Source organism: Palaemon carinicauda, chromosome 34 (genome assembly GCF_036898095.1).
Source record: "Palaemon carinicauda isolate YSFRI2023 chromosome 34, ASM3689809v2, whole genome shotgun sequence".
Classification (NCBI taxonomy): domain Eukaryota; kingdom Metazoa; phylum Arthropoda; class Malacostraca; order Decapoda; family Palaemonidae; genus Palaemon; species Palaemon carinicauda.
In genome coordinates this window covers 75869551-75891956 of record NC_090758.1, presented here as the reverse complement: position 1 = coordinate 75891956, position 22406 = coordinate 75869551, and the positions used below count along the sequence as shown (strand labels likewise).

General features: G+C 43.8%; 1 protein-coding gene across 1 annotated transcript in view; it reads left to right on the top strand.

The window, feature by feature from the left end:
* Positions 1-748: 748 nt before the first annotated feature.
* LOC137626464 (ras-related protein Rab-43-like) overlaps positions 749-22406 on the top strand; it is a 36500-nt gene continuing 14842 nt past the window's right edge. The window contains exons 1-3 of the mRNA XM_068357478.1: positions 749-803; positions 17830-18077; positions 20056-20140. Of these exons, the coding sequence (XP_068213579.1) occupies positions 17865-18077; positions 20056-20140 (298 nt within the window). The 5' untranslated portion in view covers positions 749-803; positions 17830-17864. The remainder of the gene's footprint in view (positions 804-17829; positions 18078-20055; positions 20141-22406) is intronic.

Sequence of the window (22406 nt, the reverse complement as noted above, 5' to 3'; positions counted from 1 at the left end):
TGGCGAAAGAGAGACCTAGGTAAGTAGCCTTTGTTAATATAGCCAATATGGGCGCTTTTAATTTTTGTCTTGTAAATCTGAGATGCCCCTTTGATGTTTAAAAATTGAGATGCCCCTCCCCCACACACACTACACACTGAACTGACGATGATACTTGTGAAGTCACCCATGCGATCGGATATAGCATGTTTACACAGGAATAATGATACTTTTAGGGCCTAGCCGAGACTGACCTGATATGAAATGATCAGAACAGATACGTGCTTAGGGTAGTGAGGATTCACGTAGATCAGCCCGTGATATTCTGGTCAACCACAAGTCACGTCTGCACTTGGATAATTCTTCTGTATCTTTGTCCTGATTCTGAATAACTGCCGGTATGCGGTAGAAACTCTTGTCATCTCTTCGTCCTCGATTCCCACAGCCAACAATAGCGCAAAAACTAGGCATTGTGTGAATGTGAATGTGATGAAATGGCTAAATATTCAACAGTTCAACCATAGCTATTCACTGAACGCGTCTTTGTATGTCCTCCAAGATGGCGGACCGGAAGTTTGATGACGCGTATTGAAAGGACTCTATATTATTTAGCTTTTAATAAACTTTGCAAATAAAACTAGAAAAATAAGTTATTTAATATCACAATTAAATTTAAACTAATTATTATATATAAATTAAGTTTTAGAGAAAAATTATAAACAAACAAAATTCTAAAAACCTAATTTTGTCAAGTAGAAACAAAAGAGGATTTGTTTTTGTCTGAGATTTCCGACTCGAGACTCCACCACCTGTTGATTTTAAAAGTGATTTTTGGTGTCTTATAAACTTTATTTAATATAAAAATTCACTGGAAAGTTATTCATCAATGAATGACTTTTGTGATTGATGTCATTTTAAATGTATTATGTTATTTGTTAATATTTGAGAGGTTCTTTATCGTAGAGAAAATCATTTTCCGGGCGATCATTTTTACCCATTTTTCCTATTGTGTGCTTATTTTAATTTGTTTATTTAGTTTATTTATTGTTTATTTAAGTGATTTATTGTTTATTTTCAATGATTTAATATTCAGTAACATATTGGGTACGTTATTTAATCACTTTAATGGTTAAAATAAGGTAAAAACTTAAGTTAAAACCCTTAAGAATGTTTTAGCGAATAGATTTACTGAAGATACCGTAATGTCTATTATTATCTATCTACGACTGTTCAAGTTAATTTAATACCGGAAGTTATATTAATGCTTTTTACGTTAAAAATTAATATTAGATCTCGGGTGGACTAGGCTAGGCACAATTTATTTTTCTTCACTGATCGGGTCACCCCCAATAGGAATCCTAGCTCTTAGAGAGTTTTACTACGTTATTTACTAAAGGAAATCATATATTTTCTGTGCGAAATCACACCCTGTAATACAATACAAATATACCAACAGGTTTTCACCTTCATTTCATTCGGAATAACATCAACCAATTCGTCGACTTAAAGTTAGTCGGGTTGGTCGATCCATTTGTTTCCGGTTGAAATGAAGGTCATATTCGGTTAAATCACGTTATTTACTACAGGAAATCATATATTTTCTGAGCGAAATCACACCCTGTAATACAATACAAATTTACCGTTTATTTTCCCGGCTACGGTTGTAGAATAGTTTATAGTAATAGTAATAATCATAATTTGTCTATATTATCCCTTACATTGAGCTGGTAGTATGTAGGTTGTCGGGTCACCGAAATTTGGCCATCTTTATAAGAGTTGGACTAGACTAATTTGCCTGGTTAATTTCATGATAATAGCCTATCGGAATACTCGCCAATACGGATAACGTTGACTGCGACTTTTACTGCTCACCAGAACAGATGAGCAAAGAGTTTCCTCTAAATTGCGAGTCTTGGCCGAGAAAAGACCGTCGAGTTACTAATTGTTAGTTCAGCGGACGAATATCCACGTATATCTATTAATTGTGGGCGATGAGATGCGGTTAGAAAGGATTTTCGATTTCCAGGAGGGTGGCAGGCCTGGAAACCTATTGATCTGCGCACCTACACCTTCGGCCATTTTTCCCAAAGCCACTAAAATTGCTTATAACTAGTTTTGTTGTGTTACATTAACTATTAATATAGCCTAGCCAGTTTATCTTAATGTACAGAAAGGTTACAGGAAGATTACTGTTGCCTAATGTGAGGGTTTATAATAATCATCATCTTATTGTTTCTCCTGTTAGTTTAAACATACTCCAGAGTACTTCCTAGATTTTCATTAACCCCTATACCCCCAGGCTATTTGGAACTTACCGTCAACCCCCAGGGTTTTTTTTTTTTTTTAAGCACATTTTGCTATATTTCTTTTTCAAATTGCTCTAACAGCCTTAATTTTTGTCATAGAGAGGTCAGGTTGGTCTCATTCTTTTGGAAAATGCCTGAAGTTTCTCAAAAAGTTATCAAAAATATGCAAAAAAAAATGTAAATAGCAGTTTTTCAATATTAAACTTACCCGATAATCATGTAGCTGTCAACTCCGTTGCCCGACAGAATTCTACGGGAGGGATACGCCAGCTATCACTATACTAGAAGGGGGTGTACTCACAAGCGCCACCTGTGGCCAGGTACTACAGTACTTGTTGTTGACGCCACCTCACTTTTTCCTCTGTCGTGCTTCCGGCAAGACGTTCTTGGATACGCTTATGATTTTGGAGTATTGTTCACGGTTTGGTGAAGTATTTCTCTAAATTTGCAGCTATTCGCTATACTGGAAACTTCTATATTAGCTTAGTTAGCTTTTGGAATTAATTTGATTATTTATGGTGACGAAGAGAGTATGAACTCTCTTTCACCTTTAAATGGCCGACCCTTCCCTTAGACGGAAGTGTTGGTGTCTAAGAGAGTATAGACTCTCTTTCTTAATTTTGCTTAACAAAAGTTATAGATTTATTTTATATCTCTCCGCCTCTTATAGGCCTCTTCGATTAACTTCCTTTTATTATAAACTTATTAAAATTAATTTTTATATTTGTTTATATTCGACCTTCCTAATAGTAGGCGGTCTTTTCTTGGTACCGAAGTTAATTAACTTTGAGCCCGTCATTTCGGTTTTACCTGTTAACATATTATGCTATTTTAATGTCTTTGAAAGAATTTCTTTGATAGCCTCGTACTGTTTTCAAAGTTGAACTAACGTTTTGTTTTGTCTCTGCAGTTGTTGACGTTCAGAACGTTCAACTTGCGCTCTATCGTTACGATAGAGAAAGAATTTTCACGGTTTCACGTTGCAGTAAGAGTAACCGTGTCTAGCGTTTTGTTCATTCTTTCTTAACTTAATGGTTTTAATCCTAATAAAGGAACTTTTCATTTTGGGAAATATTTCAGTTTTTTCCTTTAACAATAATATGTTTTAACGATATATATGATTGGGCTCTTCTCTCAGGTTCTAAGTCAAGAGAGAGAGAGAGAGAGAGATATAGAGACGGAGGGAGAAAGAGGAGGATAAACGTTTCATTCAAGCGAGTAACGTTGTTATCGTTTTTGCTCTTCTCCCTAGTCTCTTTAGGGGAAGAAGGTAAACGTTTCTAGAGTGATCTAGTGTTTAGTCTCTTTCCAGCCACTGAATTATTTATCTTTCATTAGATTTTTCTGTTACATTGTAATTCTGTTTTTCGCAATTACTAACTTTTGAGAAAGGATAGAATTGCGTGTTTCAGGTACAAACCACTTAAAGTTTCGAGTTCAGTGAAATAAGTGCAAACAGAAAATCAAAGTGATAAGTGATTAGCGCAAAGTGTGTCAGTGTTGTGCGTGAGGGTACTTCTGTGCGTGCCAGTCGTCTTCCCAGTCCGGGACCTCTTGCAAGCTCCCAAGCCCAGGGGAGAAGCAATGCCGAAGGACAAAAGGGTTCAGCAGGCCTTGATCGGCGCACAGAAGTATCCTCGGTGGTTGCGGGCGTGTCTTACCGAGACCGTCACTCCCACCCGCAGACGATTGAGCCCTTAATTTGCTCGTCTGCAGAAGAAATTTAGGGGAGAAAACGCTGGTCTCAGGTCTCAAGACCTCTTAAACGTAAAGTCCAGACCTATGCCAGACGTACGAAGTTAGAGTTCAACAACCCGGATGCAGTCATTGGGTTAGCTCTGACTCGCCGCAGTCATCAGTTGAATGCACTCCGCCTAAGAGGAGTAAGGTTCTGCCGCAACAGATCTCTGCTGTTAAGGCTTTACCTCAGCAGACCTTAGTGTCTGCCGACCCCAAGTTGACTCTACTGCAGTCCATGCAGTCACAACTTTCGGTCTTGATGCGTGAGTGTCGGGCTGAGAAGGTTGCGCCTCCGCCTGCGCTCGCTCCGCCTGCGCTCGCTCCGCCTGACCGCAGTACCGCCTGCCAGGCGTACGATGTTGAGCCACGTTATGAGTTTACTGATCCTAGTGGTGTGCAGCTCCCTCCGCCTTCCTTAAGGCAACCTCAGCAATGGGAACAGGAGGCTTATACCTCTCTTCCTCCGCTTCCACTTGCTGTTCCACCAGTGAGGCAACACTCGCTTGAGGTACAACAACCTCTCCCATCCATGAGTCAGTCTCCTCAGCTCTCGCTGCAGCGAGCTCAACCCTCCTCAGGGCAAGCACCTCAACACCTTAGCCTTGCGCCTCAGGAGCCTCAACTTGCGAGACTTTTACTGCGTTCTGCGCAGCCACTGCCTTTTCGCTCTCAGCTCACACCGCAGGAACCTCAACTCGTTCCTCAGGAACTTGCTACTGCGCATCCGCCAACCACTCAGCAAGCGCAACCCTTGAGTTCAGCCACTCATGCCAGGAGTCAGCCTCCTCCACCCATGCGCCTACCTTCTGCTACTTCTTTTGATCAGCCTTTGCAGACTGAGCCTCAGGTGTTCCCTCAACAGAGTCTTGAAGAGGAAACCACAACTATTGTTGTTCCAGCTCGTTCTGACTCTGCTGTTCAGCATACCTTACCTCCATTTTCAAACATTATGATAATGGAGGTTATTTGTATTTCTTATAAAAATATATTTGTATTCCTTGCAATATATTTTTAACAATATCGCAAAATATGGCAAAAATATGAATCATGAGTTATGAATGTAAGGTAAATATGTTGATATTAAAACCCCATGCAAGCATGCATAAAGCACTCTAGCACTGGTCATGGAATTTCTGAGAAATGTTAAACGCCATGCACACGCTCTGCTTACCTTACAACATGCTCTACATACAGCATGCTCTGCTTACAGCATGCTCTGCATACAACATGCTCTGCATACAGCATGCTCTGCATTCAGCATGCTCTGCATACAACATGCTCTACATACAGCATGCTCTGCATACAGCATGCTCTGCATACAGCATGCTCTGCATACAGCATGCTCTGCATTCAGCATGCTCTGCATACAACATGCTCTGCATACAGCATGCTCTGCATTCAGCATGCTCTGCATACAACATGCTCTACATACAGCATGCTCTGCATACAGCATACTCTGCATACAACAGGCTCTGCATACCTTACCGCATGCTTCTCAGTCACACATCTTTGGTTGTTGCCAACTCACTAGACTGGCAAGCAGTTTCATAACGTTGCCTTCTAGTCTGCTGCTTTTGCACCAGTGAAACCCTCACTGAGAGAACTTAGCTTTTCTAGGATATGGTCCCTGTAGATGAGAAAGTTCTTTTCTCCCTCCTTCTGATATTCCCTTGAGGACTCTGTCATTTGGAGGGAGCCTTTAGCTGCGTAGCCTCCTATGGACTTTTATTTAAGCATAACATGCTTCCAGGGAAGGTAATGGTTCCACTTCAGTCGCTAATCCCGTCTGTTACCACACCTGCTCCCATAGACCTTGAGCTGTGTTGCAAGACATGCAGTCCAAGCTTAGTCCTTGTTAGAGGATTTTTTTGTTTACGGAGTCAATGTGTCACGGGGAAGACGTTCAACAACCAGCAGAAGTGACTTGTTGTGACGCAGTGCGGCAACCTCAGCAACCCGATAAGGAGTTGTCTGTACGACCCAGACAGTCTAGACAGATTCGGGTTGTCACTGTACTTCCTCTCTTGCCCATGGTTGACAGTTCACAGACTGTGCAGCAGTACCATGATCTTGTGTCCGGCTCCGTCAGACGACTGGCTTTTAAGAGCTCCCACAAGTCGTCGCTGTCTGGAGATTTTCAAATGGACTATGGATCTGACCAAGGAACTGGGCCTCCTGGTCAATTTTGAGGAGTCTCAGCTCGTCCCATCCCAGACCATTGTCTCCTTGGGTATGGATCTTCAGAGTCGAGCTTTTCGGGCTTCTCCGTCGGCCCCAAGGATCTTCCAAGCCCTAGAATGCATCCAGAGCATGCTGAGAAGGAACCGATGCTCAGTCAGGTAGTGGATGAGTCTAACAGGGACACTTTCATCGCTGGCCCTGTTCATCGTGTTAGGGAGACTCCACCTCCCCCCCCCTTCAGTATCATCTAGCTGCTCACTGGATAAAGGACATGACGCTAGAGACGGTCTCAGTTCCTGTTTCCGAAGAGAGGAGGTCTTCTCTCGCGTGGTGTAAGAACAGCTTTCTTCTCAAGGAAGTCTACCTTTGGCTGTTCAGAAACACGACCGCCGTCTCCTCTCGGACGCATCAGACACGGGCTGGGGTGCGACTTTGGACGGACAAGAATGCTCGGGAACATGGAATCAGGAGCAAAGGACACTTCACATCAATTGCAAGGAGTTGTTGGCGGTTATTCTGGCCTTGATAAACTTCAAGTCCCTCCAGCTTAACAAAGTGGTGGAGGTGGACTCTGACAACACCACAGCCCTGGCTTACATCTTCAAGCAGGGAGGGACTCTTTCGTGGAAGTTGTTCTAGATCGCAAGGGACCTACTCATCTGGTCTAAAGATCGAAAGCTAACTGGTAACGAGGTTCATTCGGGGCGGTATGAATGTCATGGCAGATCACCTCAGCCGGAAGGGTCAGGTCATCCCCATAGAGTGGACCCTTCTCAAGAATGTTTGCAGCAGACTTTGGGCCCTGTGGGGTCAGCCAACCATAGATCTGTTCGCTACCTCGATAACCTAGAGACTCTCTGTTGTATTGTTCTCCGATTCCAGACCCTGCAGCAGTTCACGTGGATGCTTTTCTGCTGGATTGGTTCCATCTCGACCTGTATGCATTCCCGCCGTTCAAGATTGTCAACAGGGTACTTCAGAAGTTCTCCTCTCACAAAGGGACACGGCTGACGTTGGTTGGCTCCGCTCTGGCCCGCGAGAGAATGGTTCTTAGAGGTACTGCAATGGCTGGTCGACATTCCCAGGACTCTTCCTCTAGGAGTGAACCTTCTAAGTCTACCTCACGTAAAGAAGGTACACCCAATCCTCCACGCTCTTCGTCTGACTGCCTTCAGACTTTCGAAAGACTCTCAAGAGCTAGGGGCTTTTCGAAGGAGGCAGCCAGAGCGATTGCCAAAGCAAGGAGAACATCCACTCTCAGAATCTATCAGTCTCAAGGGGAAGTCTTCCGTAGCTGGTACAAGACCAATGCAGTTTCCTCAACCAGTACCACTGTAACCCAGATTGCTGACTTCCTGTTATATCTAAGGAAAGTAAGATCCCTTTCAGCTCCTACGATCAAGGGTTACAGAAGTATGTTGGCAGCGGTTTTCCGCCACAGAGGCTTGGATCTTTCCACCAACAAAGATCTACAGGACCTCCCTAGGTCTTTTGAGACCTCAAAGGAACGTCGGTTGTCCACTCCAGGCTGGAATCTAGACGTGGTCCTAAGGTTCCTTATGTCATCAAGATTTGAACCTCTCCAATCAGCCTCTTTTTAGGACCTCACATTTAAAACTTTTCCTCGTGTGCTTGACAACAGCTAAAAGAGTAAGTGAGATCCACGCCTTCAGCAGGATCATTGTTTTCACATCTGAAACGGCTACATGTTCCTTGCAGCTCGGTTTTTGCTAAACGAGCTTCCTTCACGTCCTTGGCCTAAGTCGTTCAAGATCCCAAGCCTGTCCAACTTGGTGGGGAATGAACTGAAGAGAGTACTTTGCCCAGTTAGAGCTCTCAGGTACTATCTAAAAAGGTCTTAACCTTTACAAGGACAATCAGAAGCCTTATAGTGTGCTATCAAGAAACCTTCTTTTCCAAGTTCTAAGAACTCAGTTTCTTACTATTCAGGCTTCTGATTAGAGAAACACATTCTCATCTGAAGGAAGAAGACCTTGCTTTGCTGAAGGTAAGGACACATGAAGTGGGAGCTGTGGCTACTTCAGTGGCCTTCAAACAGAGCCATTCTCTGCAGAGTGTTATGGATGCAACCTATTGGAGAAGCAAGTCAGTGTTCGCATCATTCTATCTCAAAGATGTCCAGTCTCTTTACGAGTACTGCTACACCCTGGGACCATTCGTAGCAACGAATGCAGTAGTAGGCGAGGGCTCAGCCACTACATTCCCATAATCCCATAACCTTTTAACCTTTCTCTTGAATACTTTTTATGGGTTGTACGGTCGGCTAAGAAGCCTTCCACATCCTTGTTGATTTGGCGGGTGGTCAATTCTTTCTTGAGAAGCGCCGAGGTTAAAGGTTGTGATGAGGTCCTTTAGTATGGGTTGCAGCCCTGTATACTTTAGCACCTTTGAGTTGATTCAGCCTTCCAAGAGGAACGCTGCGCTCAGTAAGGAAGACGATCTTATTAAAGGCAGAGTAACGGTTCAAGTCGACTTCCTTACCAGGTACTTATTATTTCATTGTTATTGTGGATAACTGATTATATGAAATACGGGATACTTAGCTATCCTTTAGTCTTGTACACTGGTTTTTCACCCACCCCCCTGGGTGTGAATCAGCTACATGATTATCGGGTAAGTTTAATATTGAAAAATGTTATTTTCATTAGTAAAATAAATTTTTTAATATACTTACCCGATAATCATGATTTAATTGACCCACCCTTCCTCCCCATAGAGAACCAGTGGACTGAGGAAAAAGTGAGGTGGCGTCAACAACAAGTACTGTAGTACCTGGCCACAGGTGGCGCTTGTGAGTACACCCCCTTCTAGTATAGTGATAGCTGGCGTATCCCTCCCGTAGAATTCTGTCGGGCAACGGAGTTGACAGCTACATGATTATCGGGTAAGTATATTCAAAAATTTATTTTACTAATGAAAATAACATTTTTTGCAAGGACGTACCAGTACGTCCATGGGGGTAAAGGGATGAGTTTTGTGAAACGTACCAGTATGTCCTTTGGGGGTAAAAGGTTAATAATGTTGTTTATGGTACAGGTAAAATAAGCCTTATTACAATAATAACTTTAGGCTTAGAAGCTTTGTCCTATCTATTATGCAATAATCCCCGCAAATTTATTTTGAGTGAGCAGTTAGGAACCTGGAACCTTGAGATTTCGTCTCGATTGAGAGACGAAAACTGGAATGGAAAGTCAAAGGAGTTGGACACTACTGAATGTTCTTCCCAGTGTTCCTTAGTCATCCACTTGGCTGGCTGTCCGATTCCTCTTTTTTTCCCCGTCGTCAATCCTTCGTCAGATCTCTTGGGTTACTTAGAAAAGAGCGTATGGACGAGCGACTCCCGTTTGCTTTTAAACTGCTACGTTTGAGAATCAAAATACCAATGGGAGGGTTTTTATTATTTTCATATAATCTTGTCATCGGATAGATAACGGTACTTTTGTTAGATGTTTTTGTTAGACGTTTGTTAGATGATTTTGTTTTTAATATTGTGTTGAAGAATGAGATTATACAGTATTTGAACTTTTATCATCTTAAGCTTATTTGCCATTGGAACTTGATTGACACAAACAAATAATTAGCATTTGGGGTTTTTGAAGATTTTTTCCAATTCGGTAGGCGACCGCTAAACTTCGAATAGGTGAAACTGGAACTAATATTATTCAGAAAGTTATATATTAAAATGGAACCTCCAGTAATGTTCTTTTTGGTGGTTATTCGGTTTTCAGAAATTTTGTTGTTCAGTTATGGGCACAACCGTATGACCAATCAATTTGGCAGTACCTTATCAAAACATTTATCGGAGTGATAAGAACCCAGGATTATTAGGCGTTTGCTAATTCTTCTGATCAGTCTAGCGTTTAACCCTTTTACCCCCAAAGGACGTACTGGTACGTTTCACAAAACCCATCCCTTTACCCCCATGGACGTACCGGTGCGTCCTTGCAAAAAAATGCTATAAAAATTTTTTTTTTTCATATTTTTGATAATCTTTTGAGAAAATTCAGGCATTTTCCAAGAGAATGAGACCAACCTGACCTCTCTATGACAAAAATGAAAGCTGTTAGAGCAATTTAAAGAAAATGTACTGCAAAATGTGCTAGGAAAAAAATAACCCACTGGGGGTTAAGGGTTGGAAATTTCCAAGTAGCCGGGGGGTAAAAGGGTTAAAGTTAGTGTAGGGGGTTGCAACCCCACCAGTAAATAAGGAAAAGGATTCTGCCAGGTTGGTTAGGTCAGGTCAGGGGTGGGGAACCCTTTTTTTTTGGATGAAGGCCATCTTGCGATTCCTCAATGCTCCTTAAGGCCGCATAAATTTTTGTTGGTTATTTTATCCTCCAAGTAATTTATTAGTAATCCAAAGAATGATTAACAGGTTTAAAAAAAATTTAATGCATTACAATTTCAAATATCTGGAACCTGTTGACTCATCTAAAACTAACATAGATCACAGTGAGGAGATGGATAAAACAGGAACTCTCACGTACATCATTTGTTAAATCACTCGCTCACTGCAACTGGCAGTTTTTCCTTGTCAGCTACAACAGCTGTTGCAGCTGACAAGGAAACGGCTAATTGTGTTCAGTTAAGATTCATTGACTACAAGGAAAAATTGCTTCCATTCTAGGGGAGGTACATCACTGAAAAAAACTTTCCTATTGCCTGTGTGTACATCTTTGTATGTGTGTACATACAGTAGAATGATTTCAAACATACAATATTCAGTGTCAAATCAGAAGTATACTACACATGCTGTGCATATATCAAAGGCCGTAGAAGGCCGCACTTGATGGTCCAGAAGGCCATATGCAGCCTTAAGGCCGCAGGTTCCCCATCCCTGGGTTAGGTGGTTGGAGCTTTGTTATTACACAGCCCAAGTTTTTCTATGACTATTTTCCCCCTCATCAGTAAACTCTAAACAGTCTTATCAAGGAGGTTTTGAAGAATGGCAGACCCACTCGGCAGAGGGACTACTAATCTTTGAAGGGGCAAAAGTGGGACTCCTATTGTTGAAAAAGGTCCATTGGGACCAGTGTCTCTTTAAAAGCTAATTATTTTTATTCTTATGGCATATGCAGTTTGCTATTTGTTTCTACACTAAATACAAACCCTCATTCTTTACTATAGGAGATATTCTAGCGCGAGCTGGAAAATACGGCAGAAAAATCTTAACAAGGTCGTTAACGACCGGACAGGTAATTACCCACCTGTCAGTGGTGGGGGACTGCCGGTCGGTAGCTGCTGTTTACCTTCAATCGAATTCTAGCCGTCGCATTGGTAACACCTCTGCTCCTGCTGTATTTGCTGGCAGACTAGCCTTTCTTTTTTTTTTTGAGTTTTGATTAATCCATTTTCTTTTTCTTTGTAGATGATGTCCCCTATTTGAGGAAGTGTTCACGACACCTTTGTCACCGCTGGATGTGGATCCTCTTTCCCTTTGCCCCGTTACGGAGGTCATGGATGTTCTGCTACCCTGCGGAGGATGGGTTCCCCTGCCAAGTATGTAGAAGAGGTCTCCACATTACTTTCTCCTCCTCCTCCTCCACTTCATTGTCCTCCCCTCTTCGGAGGCTAGGAGGGAGAGATAGAGAAGAGGAAAAGGAGAGATCGCACTCCATTGCCCAGTGGTTCTCTCGGAAATCACAGGCAACATTGGAGGAGACATAATCGTTCTTGCTCTTCCTCTCCTTCTGTCTCTTCACGAGATGTCTCGCCGTTAGTCTAAGCACTCTCGTCACAAACTTGAGAGCGCTTCCTTCTTGCCCTAACATAGGGCATCAAGAGCGTATGCGCCAACAAGAGCATAGTTCCATCTCGTGCCATGTGCTCACCTGCACACAAACTCCTGCACGCCACCAATCTTCCGCGCAATGGCACTCTCCTGCGCCTGTACGTGCGCATCCGCGCCCAACACCATCCTACGCAACAGGTAAAACCTGCGCATCAACTTTCTACTGTTAGGTCTTCTGACAAGGCAGCGTGGCTGCCTTCTTCCGCAGCGCTTTGCAACACGCCAACGCTTATCAACGCGCCAGCACTTACCGGTGCACCAGCCTTCTCCCGCATCCGCAAGGATATGCGGGCACGCCCGCGCGCCCATATGATTCCACTATGGGGAATTTTCTCCTGCGCGCGCGCGCTCCCTACAGTTGGTACAGACGTGCGAGATAACTCTCCCGCACGCCTGTGTACGCCTTCACCTATTCTCACCGAAGAGACAGGCGAAATAGGTGGAGACGTTATCATTCTCGCTCTTTCTCGCCTTCTGTCTCTCACCGAGACTTCCTGCCTCGAGATTATATACACTCGTGCCACAAATCTGAGAAGAATGATCCGTCTCGTCATCGTTCTGCCTCGCTGTCGTCGTCGTGCGAGGGATCATCTTAAGAGAACAGGAGAGAGGCCAAGGGCAAAGCATGTCCTAACCTGGAACCCTCTTCTTCGCATATTAGTTTGAGGGTCTCCGTCTGCTCTAGAAAAAGTCAGATAGAGCACTTCTCCTTGCTTTTCTCTCTATCTTCAGAGAGATCGCTCTCGCCTTTGAATTAGCGATCTCTGACCCTTTGGGGTCTCGGGACAAGGAAACCTCGGTTTCCCGGTGCGCTGTCCCTTTGTTTGCTCACAGTTAGTTGCTTAAACCTTGGGTTTTCGTGCATTTAGTCTCGCTGACACTTCGGTGTCTCGTGACAAGGGAGACTTTAGTTTTCCCGTTGTTCTAGCCCTTCGGGTTCTCGCAACACAAACTTTAGGGGCACGCACGATCACGCTGAACCTTCAGGTTCTCGTGACACAAGTCATCAAGAGCGTTACTCTTATGTCAGAGAGTCTTCCGACTCTTGTCACGTGGAGTGTTCGCGTACGCCCATCCAACACTACGCCCATAACGATCAGGAGTTTTACTCTTATGGCAGAGTCTTAAGACCCCAGTCACGCAGTTGTTCGCACGCAATTAGTGCTACACACGCAAATCTCCGATCATACACTCGCTTGGTCAATCCTTCGCTCCCGTGTTTCAGACAGGACAACCTCCCTAATTCCTTTGCTCCCTATCAAGTTAAGGATTTTGAGTCTCTCGGAAACCTCGAAAGAAGATGCTGGGGTTCGCCCCCTTCTTCTCTTCGGTTGAGAGCAGAAGGGAAAAGTCATGTGGCAGCTCATGAGCTGCCCATGTTACGAGGTAACACTCGTTGTCAACCTGCAACTTGATCAACTTATCGGGAAACTCAGATTGCTGACAGGAGGTTCGCCTCCAGGGATTAGAGATCCTTCCCTTACGAGGGAGTGATAACCTTCCTCGGAATTGGACTGCGTGAAAGATCCATTCCCCTTCCGAGGGAAAGCTTTCCCACTTCAGACAGTCAGCAACCTTCCCTCCTTCGTAAGGAGTAGCAAAGAGCTCAATGAGTTTTACCTCTGCTATCTCGTCCCCGAAGACTGTGGTTTCTCCCCTGGAGCTGGGGAAAAGCAAGTCTACGGCTTATGCCTCCTTCGGGGGGAACTTCTCCCTGGGAGTATGCTGGGCTCAGGCGATGTCCTTCTTCGGGAGGACTTCTCTCTCGTTCACGAGAGGAAATTTTTTCGCCTACGTTTTTTCCGTAAAACTGAGAGAAAACTTGCCTTAGGCGATGCCCTCCTTCAGAAGATCTTCTCTCTCGTTCATGAGAGAGAGATTGTTACACCTTCGCTTTTTTCCCATAGAACTGGGGGAAAGCTTGTCTCGGGCAATGTTCTCCTTCGTGAGAACTTCTCTCTCGTTCGCGAGAGAGATTATTAAGCCTATGCTTTTTTCCCCATGAATTGGGAGAAAGCTCGTCTTAGGCCAAGTCTCCCTTCGGGAGGACTCCTTTCTCATTCACTTGAGGGAGTTTTATTCGCCTACGTTTTTTCCCTAGAACTAGGAGAAAACGTGTCTTAAACGACGTCCTCCTTCGGGAGAACTTCTCTCTCGTCCGCGAGAGAGAGATTATTACGCCCATGCTTTTTTTCCATAGATCTGGGAGAAAGTTTGCCTTAGGCGATGTCCTCCTTCGGGAGGACTTCTCCCTCGTTCGCGAGAGAGAAATTATTAAACCTACGGGTTTCCCCTTAGGGAAGGGAGAAATCTTGCCTTTGGCAATCCTTCCTTCGGGAAAACTTTTCCCTCGTTGAGAGAGAAAAGTTAATACGCCTACGCTTTTCCCCATAGTGCAGGGAGAAAGCTTGTTTTAGGCAATCTCCTTAGGGAGAACCTTACTACCAATCACGAGAAGAAACTTCTAGAAGTTTACTGATCTACGCTCCTCCCTCTTATGCCTTTTGGTTCTCCTCCAGGGGCGGAGCGAGAGCCTTATATTAAGCGACATTCTCCTTCGGGAGAACAAATGTACCCTGCGGAGGAGGTATTTTCATCCCTGACGTTCTCCCCCCCTCCTGCTGGTAGGAGACGTCTTTTTTTATCCTACTGGTTCCCCTCACGTTGACCCCTCGGGGTCTCGAGACGATCACCCTTTCGCCGGGTGTGATTGGGAGCCTTTTAAACTTTCGTCATGTTTATCCTACAGGTTCTCATGACCTTAGGAGTCCTTCGGGCCTCTGTCACGTTGGACTTATGAGTTCACACGACTTGGAACCTTCGAGTTTCAGTTATGCGAGTAGTCAGGCTCTCGTAACAATTAGCACAGAGTGTCCGTGCATGCGCGCAATTAGCGCTATGCACGCGATCATCATCATTAAGCGTTTACTCTTATGACAAAGCCCTCCGACTCTCGTCAGCGGTCTTCTCCATTACCTCCAGACACTCCGACTTCTACAATTCTTCCCCTTTCGATAGGAAAGATTCGAGGGGTAAGATATAAGGTTTGTCTGCTTCTCGCGTCACCACTTTTTCCTGTAATAACACGCGAGGAATTATCGCAGCCTGAGGATTCCTCGTGAGTGCTGCCGTAGAGGGACTTAGAATCCTCCTATTTAAGGACTCTAAGAACTGTGTGTTATATCTCATGCCTCGGCGATTTGCATCTGTCTCCTCGACCCGTTGTCTCTCCAGACTTAGACAGGCTATGTATTGAAAGTCTGGGGTTCGAGTCCCGCCCAGACTCGTTAGAGCCTTCAGTGCCTACAACCTTACCATCCTTGTAAGCTAAGGTTGGGGGGGAGCCTATAATTCTATCTGCTGAGTCTTCAGCAGCCACTGCCTGTCCTTCCCTGGTCCTACCTGGGTTGGAGAGGAGGCTTGATTGTTGACCATATATGGTCAGTCTCTAGGACATTGTCCTAACGGCTAGTGCAATGTCACTGTCCCTCGCCTCTGCTTTCTTGAGCGACCTTTAAACCTGGTCTGTTCTCCGAGTTCAGAGACGTCAACCTTCTCCTCTGATCTTGGATCCCTTCACGGCGAGGCTCACACCAGGCTAATCCTCGAAGAGACACTCGACTCTTCCAGACTCTTCTCAGTCACAGAAGCCTCGGCAAGGGAAGCGACTTCAATGTCCCTTCTGGCTTGCACGTGGTCTGATACAGTCGGCTACCTTGCGAGCCACGAGGACTTGTCAAACCAAACTCTAGGCAGACCCTACATGGACTTCTTAACCGCTACAACAGCGACAATGTGAAGCATTTGGATCCTCAAAAGGAAGGATCAGTAGTTCCCAGACTTCCTTTTGTTCCTCAGTGAGGAAAGCTTCTCTCAGTCTCGGCGATTAAGGGGTATTGCACAGCCTTGAGACTCATCTGTAGACGGAGAAGGGGTTGACCTCTCTGCCTCAGAAGACATCACCTTGGTTGTTTCGGTGTTGGAGTGATCTTGCCCCCACTTGAGATTAGACCATCTCCTTGAGACGTGTCTTACGTTCGCTGAAGGGTCTGCCCTTTGTGCCCTTAAGGGACTCAGACCCTCTCTGAACCTTAAGACCGTCTTCCTCGTACCTCTGTCCTCCGCTTAAAGGGTCAGTGAGCTATATGGTCTCTTACGCCACCCATTCTAAGAGATGGGGGGGGGGCCGCCAGTGTCTCGCAACTTCGTACCGGGCTTGGTGGCTAGACTCTCAATCCTTCATCTACCGATGGGAGATTTCGAGAATATCCACTCTCAATAGGTAACACAGGATGCAGTCCAGTCGTTACTATGCCCAGTCAGGGCGTCAAAGAAACATCCGAGGCGCACCAGACTTTTCAGACCACGTCTCCGTCATCTCTTCCTTGTTCCAACAGGGTAAAGAAGAGAATCTCTCGCAACACCATCTCTTTCTGACTTAAGAAAGTTATTGCGAGGTCTTTTCACGGAGACCCAGAAGCAGCACAACCCGGAGCCCATCAAGTTAGGGGAGTGGCTGCCTCTCTGCCATTTAAGAGATTTTTCTTAGTCTCCCAAGTCTTAAGTGTTGGGGTCTGGAAACGCCAATCTAAATTCACTGCTCACTATTTGAGCGATGTGACACATAGGTCTCTAGACACCCGTTTTATAGGGCCTATTGTGACAGGTCAACAGATGCTTTTACTACCATTGGTTGAGGATTCTGGGTTACGCTAGGTTTTAAGAAGGACATTCTTCGATCTTCTTCGTCTCCTTCTCCCCCATATCGGGGGATCCTAGCCTGTATCCAGTTTCAGCTGGACTCGCCAATGGAAATAAGGTACGATACTCATCTGATTCCTCTCACAGAGTACAAGTTATACTCGTGGTCACGAGGTTTCCCCTTGGCAAGGTCGGGGGAATCCTAAGTTTGAAGGGGTCCGAGTCGAATGTTCCTGACCCACTTCATCCTGAAACATTTGTTTCCATGAAGTTACAAACCTTCAGTCGTACTGAGATTCTGGGGATCTACAAAGAAAGAAGATTAACGGAAGATTGTTGCTTCAAAAGAGTCTAGTCTGAGGACTATCTTCCCTTAAGATAGGGAACCCTTCGTCCACCCTGACCTCAAGACTAAGTCTCCTATAGTAAAGAATGAGGGTTTGTATTTAGTGTAGGAACAAATGACAAACTTATAACAGAGTTTGTATTTTTCCTAACATACAAACCCGAATTCTTTACACAAATCTTCCCTCCATCACCGCCCCCTTGGATAGTCCCAACTAGAATCCGGTTGAAGGTAAACAGCAGCTACCGACCAGCGGTCCCCCCACCACTGTCAGGTGGGTAATTACCTGTCCGGTCGTTAACAACCTTGTTAACTCTTTTACCCCCAAAGGACGTACCGGTACGTTTCACAAAACTTGCAAAAAAAATGCTATAACATTTTTTGTTACATATTTTTTTATAATTTTTTGAGAAAATTTAGGCATTTTCCAAAAGAATGAGACCAACTTGACCTCTCTATGACAAAAATTAAGGCTGTTAGAGCAATTTAGAAAAAATATACTGCAAAATGTGCTGGGGAAGAAATAACCCCTTGGGAGTTAAGGGTTGGAAATTTCCAAATACCCCGGGGGTAAAAGGGTTAAGGTTTTTCTGCCGTATTTTCCAGCTCGCGCTAGAATATCTCCTATAGTAAAGAATTCGAGTTTGTGTGTTAGGAAAAATACAAACTCTCTTATAAGTTTGTCATTTTTATTATAACGCATATTTTTCCAATCAAAGGTTATAGCTATTCAGGATTTACTGTATCTCTATTTACTCCCCCAGACTTACAAAAAAAATTACCGCCATAACTCGCCACAATGACGGCCACGACACAATCCATGAACGCAAGCAATGCAGCGGACGATCAGTTTGACTTTCTGTTCAAAATTGTCGTCATCGGCGACTGCGGCGTCGGCAAGACGTGTGTCGTGCAGAGGTTCAAGTCCGGCATGTACGTGGAGAGACACGGGAACACCATCGGAGTGGACTTCTCCATGAAGACCGTTACCGTCGATAACAAGAAAGTCAAGGTAAGGTGGTTGTTACCTCTGCTGAGGGCACTGTGTTTTTGTTTTATCTGTTTTGTTACCACTGTTAAGAAGGAGGATCTCATTTAACCCTTTTACCCCCAGGCTCTTTGGAAATTTCCAACCCTTAACCCCCAGGGGGTTATTTTTTTCCCAGCACATTTTGTAGTATATTTTTTTTAAATTGCTCTAACAGCCTTAATTTTTGTCATAGAGAGGTCAGGTTGGTCTCATTCTCTTGGAAAATGCCTGAATTTTCTCAAAAAATTATCAAAAATATGAAAAAAGAAATTTTTATAGCTTTTTTTGCAAGGACGTACCGGTACGTCCATGGGGGTAAAGGGATGGCTTTTGTGAAACGTACCAGTACGTCCTTTTGGGGGTAAAAGGGTTAATATTATCCAACTATTATTTATTAAATTCTACAACTTTCCTCAATCAGAGGATGTTTAACATCAACGTATTGTATATTCCCATTTTTTAAAATTAAGAATTTGAAGCAGAGGAGATATTCAGAAATTTTGGACATCTTTTAAATTGGATTATCTTTGATCAGGTTTTCAACCCGAATTACTTTGTTAAAGTTAGGCGTCTTCTCCTGGAGCATTTTCCCATGCTAGATACAATAGTCTTTTTAGTAATGAAGCTTTTGCACTCTGAACTTTGACAGGTATTGTTATAAACTTAATAAAGACCAAAATCACACATACACCGAATAGTCTGGCCTATTCTTTACACATTCTCTTTCCTCATACACCTGCCAACATTAAGATAACTGAAAAAGTCTTCTTCACTGAAGAGGTTAACTGCTGCATAGAAATTGTTCAGTGGCTACTTTCCTCTTGATAAGGGTAGAAGAGACTCTTTAGCCATGGTAAGCCACTCTTCTAGGAGGACATTACAAAATAAAACCATTTTTCTCTAGTCTTGGGTAATAACATAACCTCTGTATCATGGTCTTCCGTCTCGGATTAGCGTTCTCTTGCTTGAGATTGGGTACATACAGGTACACTATTTTCTCTTTCCTTATTTCATTTCCTCCCTGGGCTATTTTCCCTGTTAGAGCCTATGGGCTTAAAGCATCCTGCTTTTCCAATTATGGTTGTGGTTTAGCTAATGATGATGATAATGTTAAATTTCTTATGGATTGGTGCTTATCAATCATGCCTTCTACTGTAAATGATACTGAAGTCCATTTTGTCTTTTTACTTATCTTGTATTTACATCTTTCTCTTACTTGTTCAATGTCTTTGGCTGTGTCTTCTTCCAGTTTTCATCTCCCACATATCTACAACTTAATAAACGTAATATATCTTGATATATTTCTGCACAGAAGTGATTGAGTATGGGCAATAGATTAATTTTTTACACTCTTCCTCATTTAGCGAGGTACCATTATCTCATCACGGGCTCATATAGAAGTACTGTATACAGGAATGCCTGTATCTTTACTAGGCTCCGGACACGCTGTTTTGTCCTTGTCCATTGTACAGGGATGCTAGTGTAATGATAGACCATTTGTGTGTGATCTAATCGAATCGGAAATGGAGCGTGGTGTACAGTCCGATATTAACTAACTTGTTTAATCAATCTGAGATTTAATGATTTTAAAGATTTAATTTTGTTGGCTTTGAAGACAATGGGGACACATGAAAATATTTACATATCCTCTTTTGGAACTTTTATTAATTCTGTGATATTGATTAATGTATGGTTTCCATGTGAACACATTTTTGTCTGAGGAAGTTCACTCAGAGCTCATCATGATCATCATCATCTCCTACGCCAATTGACGCAAAGGGCCCCTGTTAGATTTCGCCAGCCGTCTCTATCTTGAGCTTTTAAATCAATACTTCTCCATTCATCATCTCCTACTTCACATTTCATAGTCCTCCGAGCTACATAAATATAAAACACACATGCAAGTAACCCAAATCTAACTACTTTCATAGTAATGGCATGTCTTAAAAATATCTTCCAGCTCCAAATCTGGGACACTGCCGGACAAGAACGCTTCCGCACCATCACGCAGAGTTATTATCGTTCGGCAAATGGTGTAGTCATTGGTAAGTAAGCTGTCGTTTTCTGTATCCCTCTTTACCAACCATTTTTCAATATTAAACTTACCCGATAATCATGTAGCTGTCAACTCCGTTGCCCGACAGAATTCTATGGAGGGATACGCCAGCTATCACAATACTAGAAGGGGGTGTATTTACCAGCGCCACCTGTGGCCAGGTACTCAAGTACTTCTTGTTGACACCTCCTCAATTATTCCTCTGTCGTGCTTCCGGCAAGACGTTCTGGGATACGCTTATGTTCTTGGAGTATTTTCACGACTTTGGTGAAGTATTTCTCTTTGATTTCGGCTGTCGCTTTACTGGAAACTTCTATATTAGCTTAGTTAGCTTTTGGAATTAATTTGATTAATTATGGTGACGAGAGAGTATGAACTCTCGTTCACCTTTCAATGGCCGACCCTTCCCTTAGACGGAAGTGTTGGTGTCTAAGAGAGTATAGACTCTCTTTCTTAATTTTGCTTAACAAAAGTTATAGATTTATTTTATATCTCTCCGCCTCTTATAGGCCTCTTCGATTAACTTCCTTTTATTATAAACTCATTAAAATTAATTTTTATATTTGTTTATATTCGACCTTCCTAATAGTAGGCGGTCTTTTACCGAAGTTAATAAACTTTGAGCCCGTCATTTCGGTTTTACCTGTTAACATATTATGCTATTTCCGCCACAGAGTTTGAAAGATTTTCTTTGACAGTCTCGTACTGTTTTCAAAGTTGAACTAACGTTTTGTTTTGTCTCTGCAGTTGTTGACGTTCAGAACGTTCAACTTGCACTCTATCGTTACGATAGAGAAAGAATGTTCACGGTTTCACGTTGCAGTAAGAGTAACCGTGTCTAGCGTTTTGTTCATTCTTTCTTAACTTAATGGTTTTGATCCTAATAAAGGAACTTTTCAGTTTTTTCCTTTAACAATAATATGTTTTAACGATATATATGATTGGGCTCTTCTCTCAGGTTCTAAGTTCTAGGTTCTAAGTTCTAAGAGAGAGAGAGAGAGAGAGAGATAGAGACGGAGGGAGAAAGAGGATAAACGTTTCATTCAAGCCTGCCAGGCGTACGAGTAACGTCGTTATCGTTTTTGCTCTTCTCCCTAGTCTCTTTAGGGGAAGAAACTAAACGTTTCTAGAGTGATCTAGTGTTTAGTCTCTTTCCAACCACTGAATTATCTTTCATTAGATTTTTCTGTTACATTGTAATTCTGTTTTCGCAATTACTAACTTTGAGAAAGGATAGAATTGCGTATTTCAGGTACAAACCACTTAAAGTTTCGAGTTCAGTGAAATAAGTGCAAACAGAAATCAAAGTGATAAGTGATTAGTGCGTGAGGGTACTTTTGTGCGCGCCAGTCGTCCTCCCAGTCCGGGACCTCTTGCAAGCTCCCAAGCCCAGGGGAGAAGCAATGTCGAAGGGCATAAGGGTTCAGCAGGCCTTGATCGGCGCACAGAAGTATTCTCGGTGGTTGTGGGCGTGTCTTACCGAGACCGTCACTCCCACCCGCAGACGATTGAGCCCTTATTTTGCTCGTCTGCAGAAGAGATTAGGGGAGAAAATAAAGGCAGAGTAACGCTGGTCTCAGGTCTCAAGACCTCTTAAACGTTAAGTCCAGACCTATGCCAGACGTACGAAGTTAAAGTTCACAACCCGAATGCAGTCATTGGGTTAGCTCTGACTCTCCTCAGTCATCAGTTGATTACACTCCGCCTAAGAGGAGTAAGGTTCTGCCACAACAGATCTCTGCTGTTAAGGTTTTACCTCAGCAGAACTTAGTGTCTGCCGACCCCAAGTTAACTCTACTGCAGTCCATACAGTCACAACTTTCGGTCTTGATGCGTGAGTGTCGGGCTGAGAGTGTTGCGCCTCCGCCTCCGCCTACACTCCCCCCCGCCTATGATCGCTCCGCCTGATCACAGTACCACCTGCCAGGCGTACGATGTTGTGAACTCTACTACAGTCCATGCAAGCACAGCTTTCGGACTTGATGCGTGAGTGTCGGGCTGAGAGTGTTGCACCTCCTCCTCCGCCTACACTTCCTCCGCCTGTTCTCGCTCCGCCTGTGCTCGCCCCGCCTGCACTTGCTCCGCCTGGTCGCAGCACCATCTGCCAGGCGTACGATGTTGTGGACTCTACTACAGTCCATGCAAGCACAGCTTTCGGACTTGATTCGTGAGTGTCGGGCTGAGAGTGTTGCTCCTCCGCCTCCGCCTACACTCCCTCCACCTACACTCGCTCCGCCTGATCGCAGTACCACCTG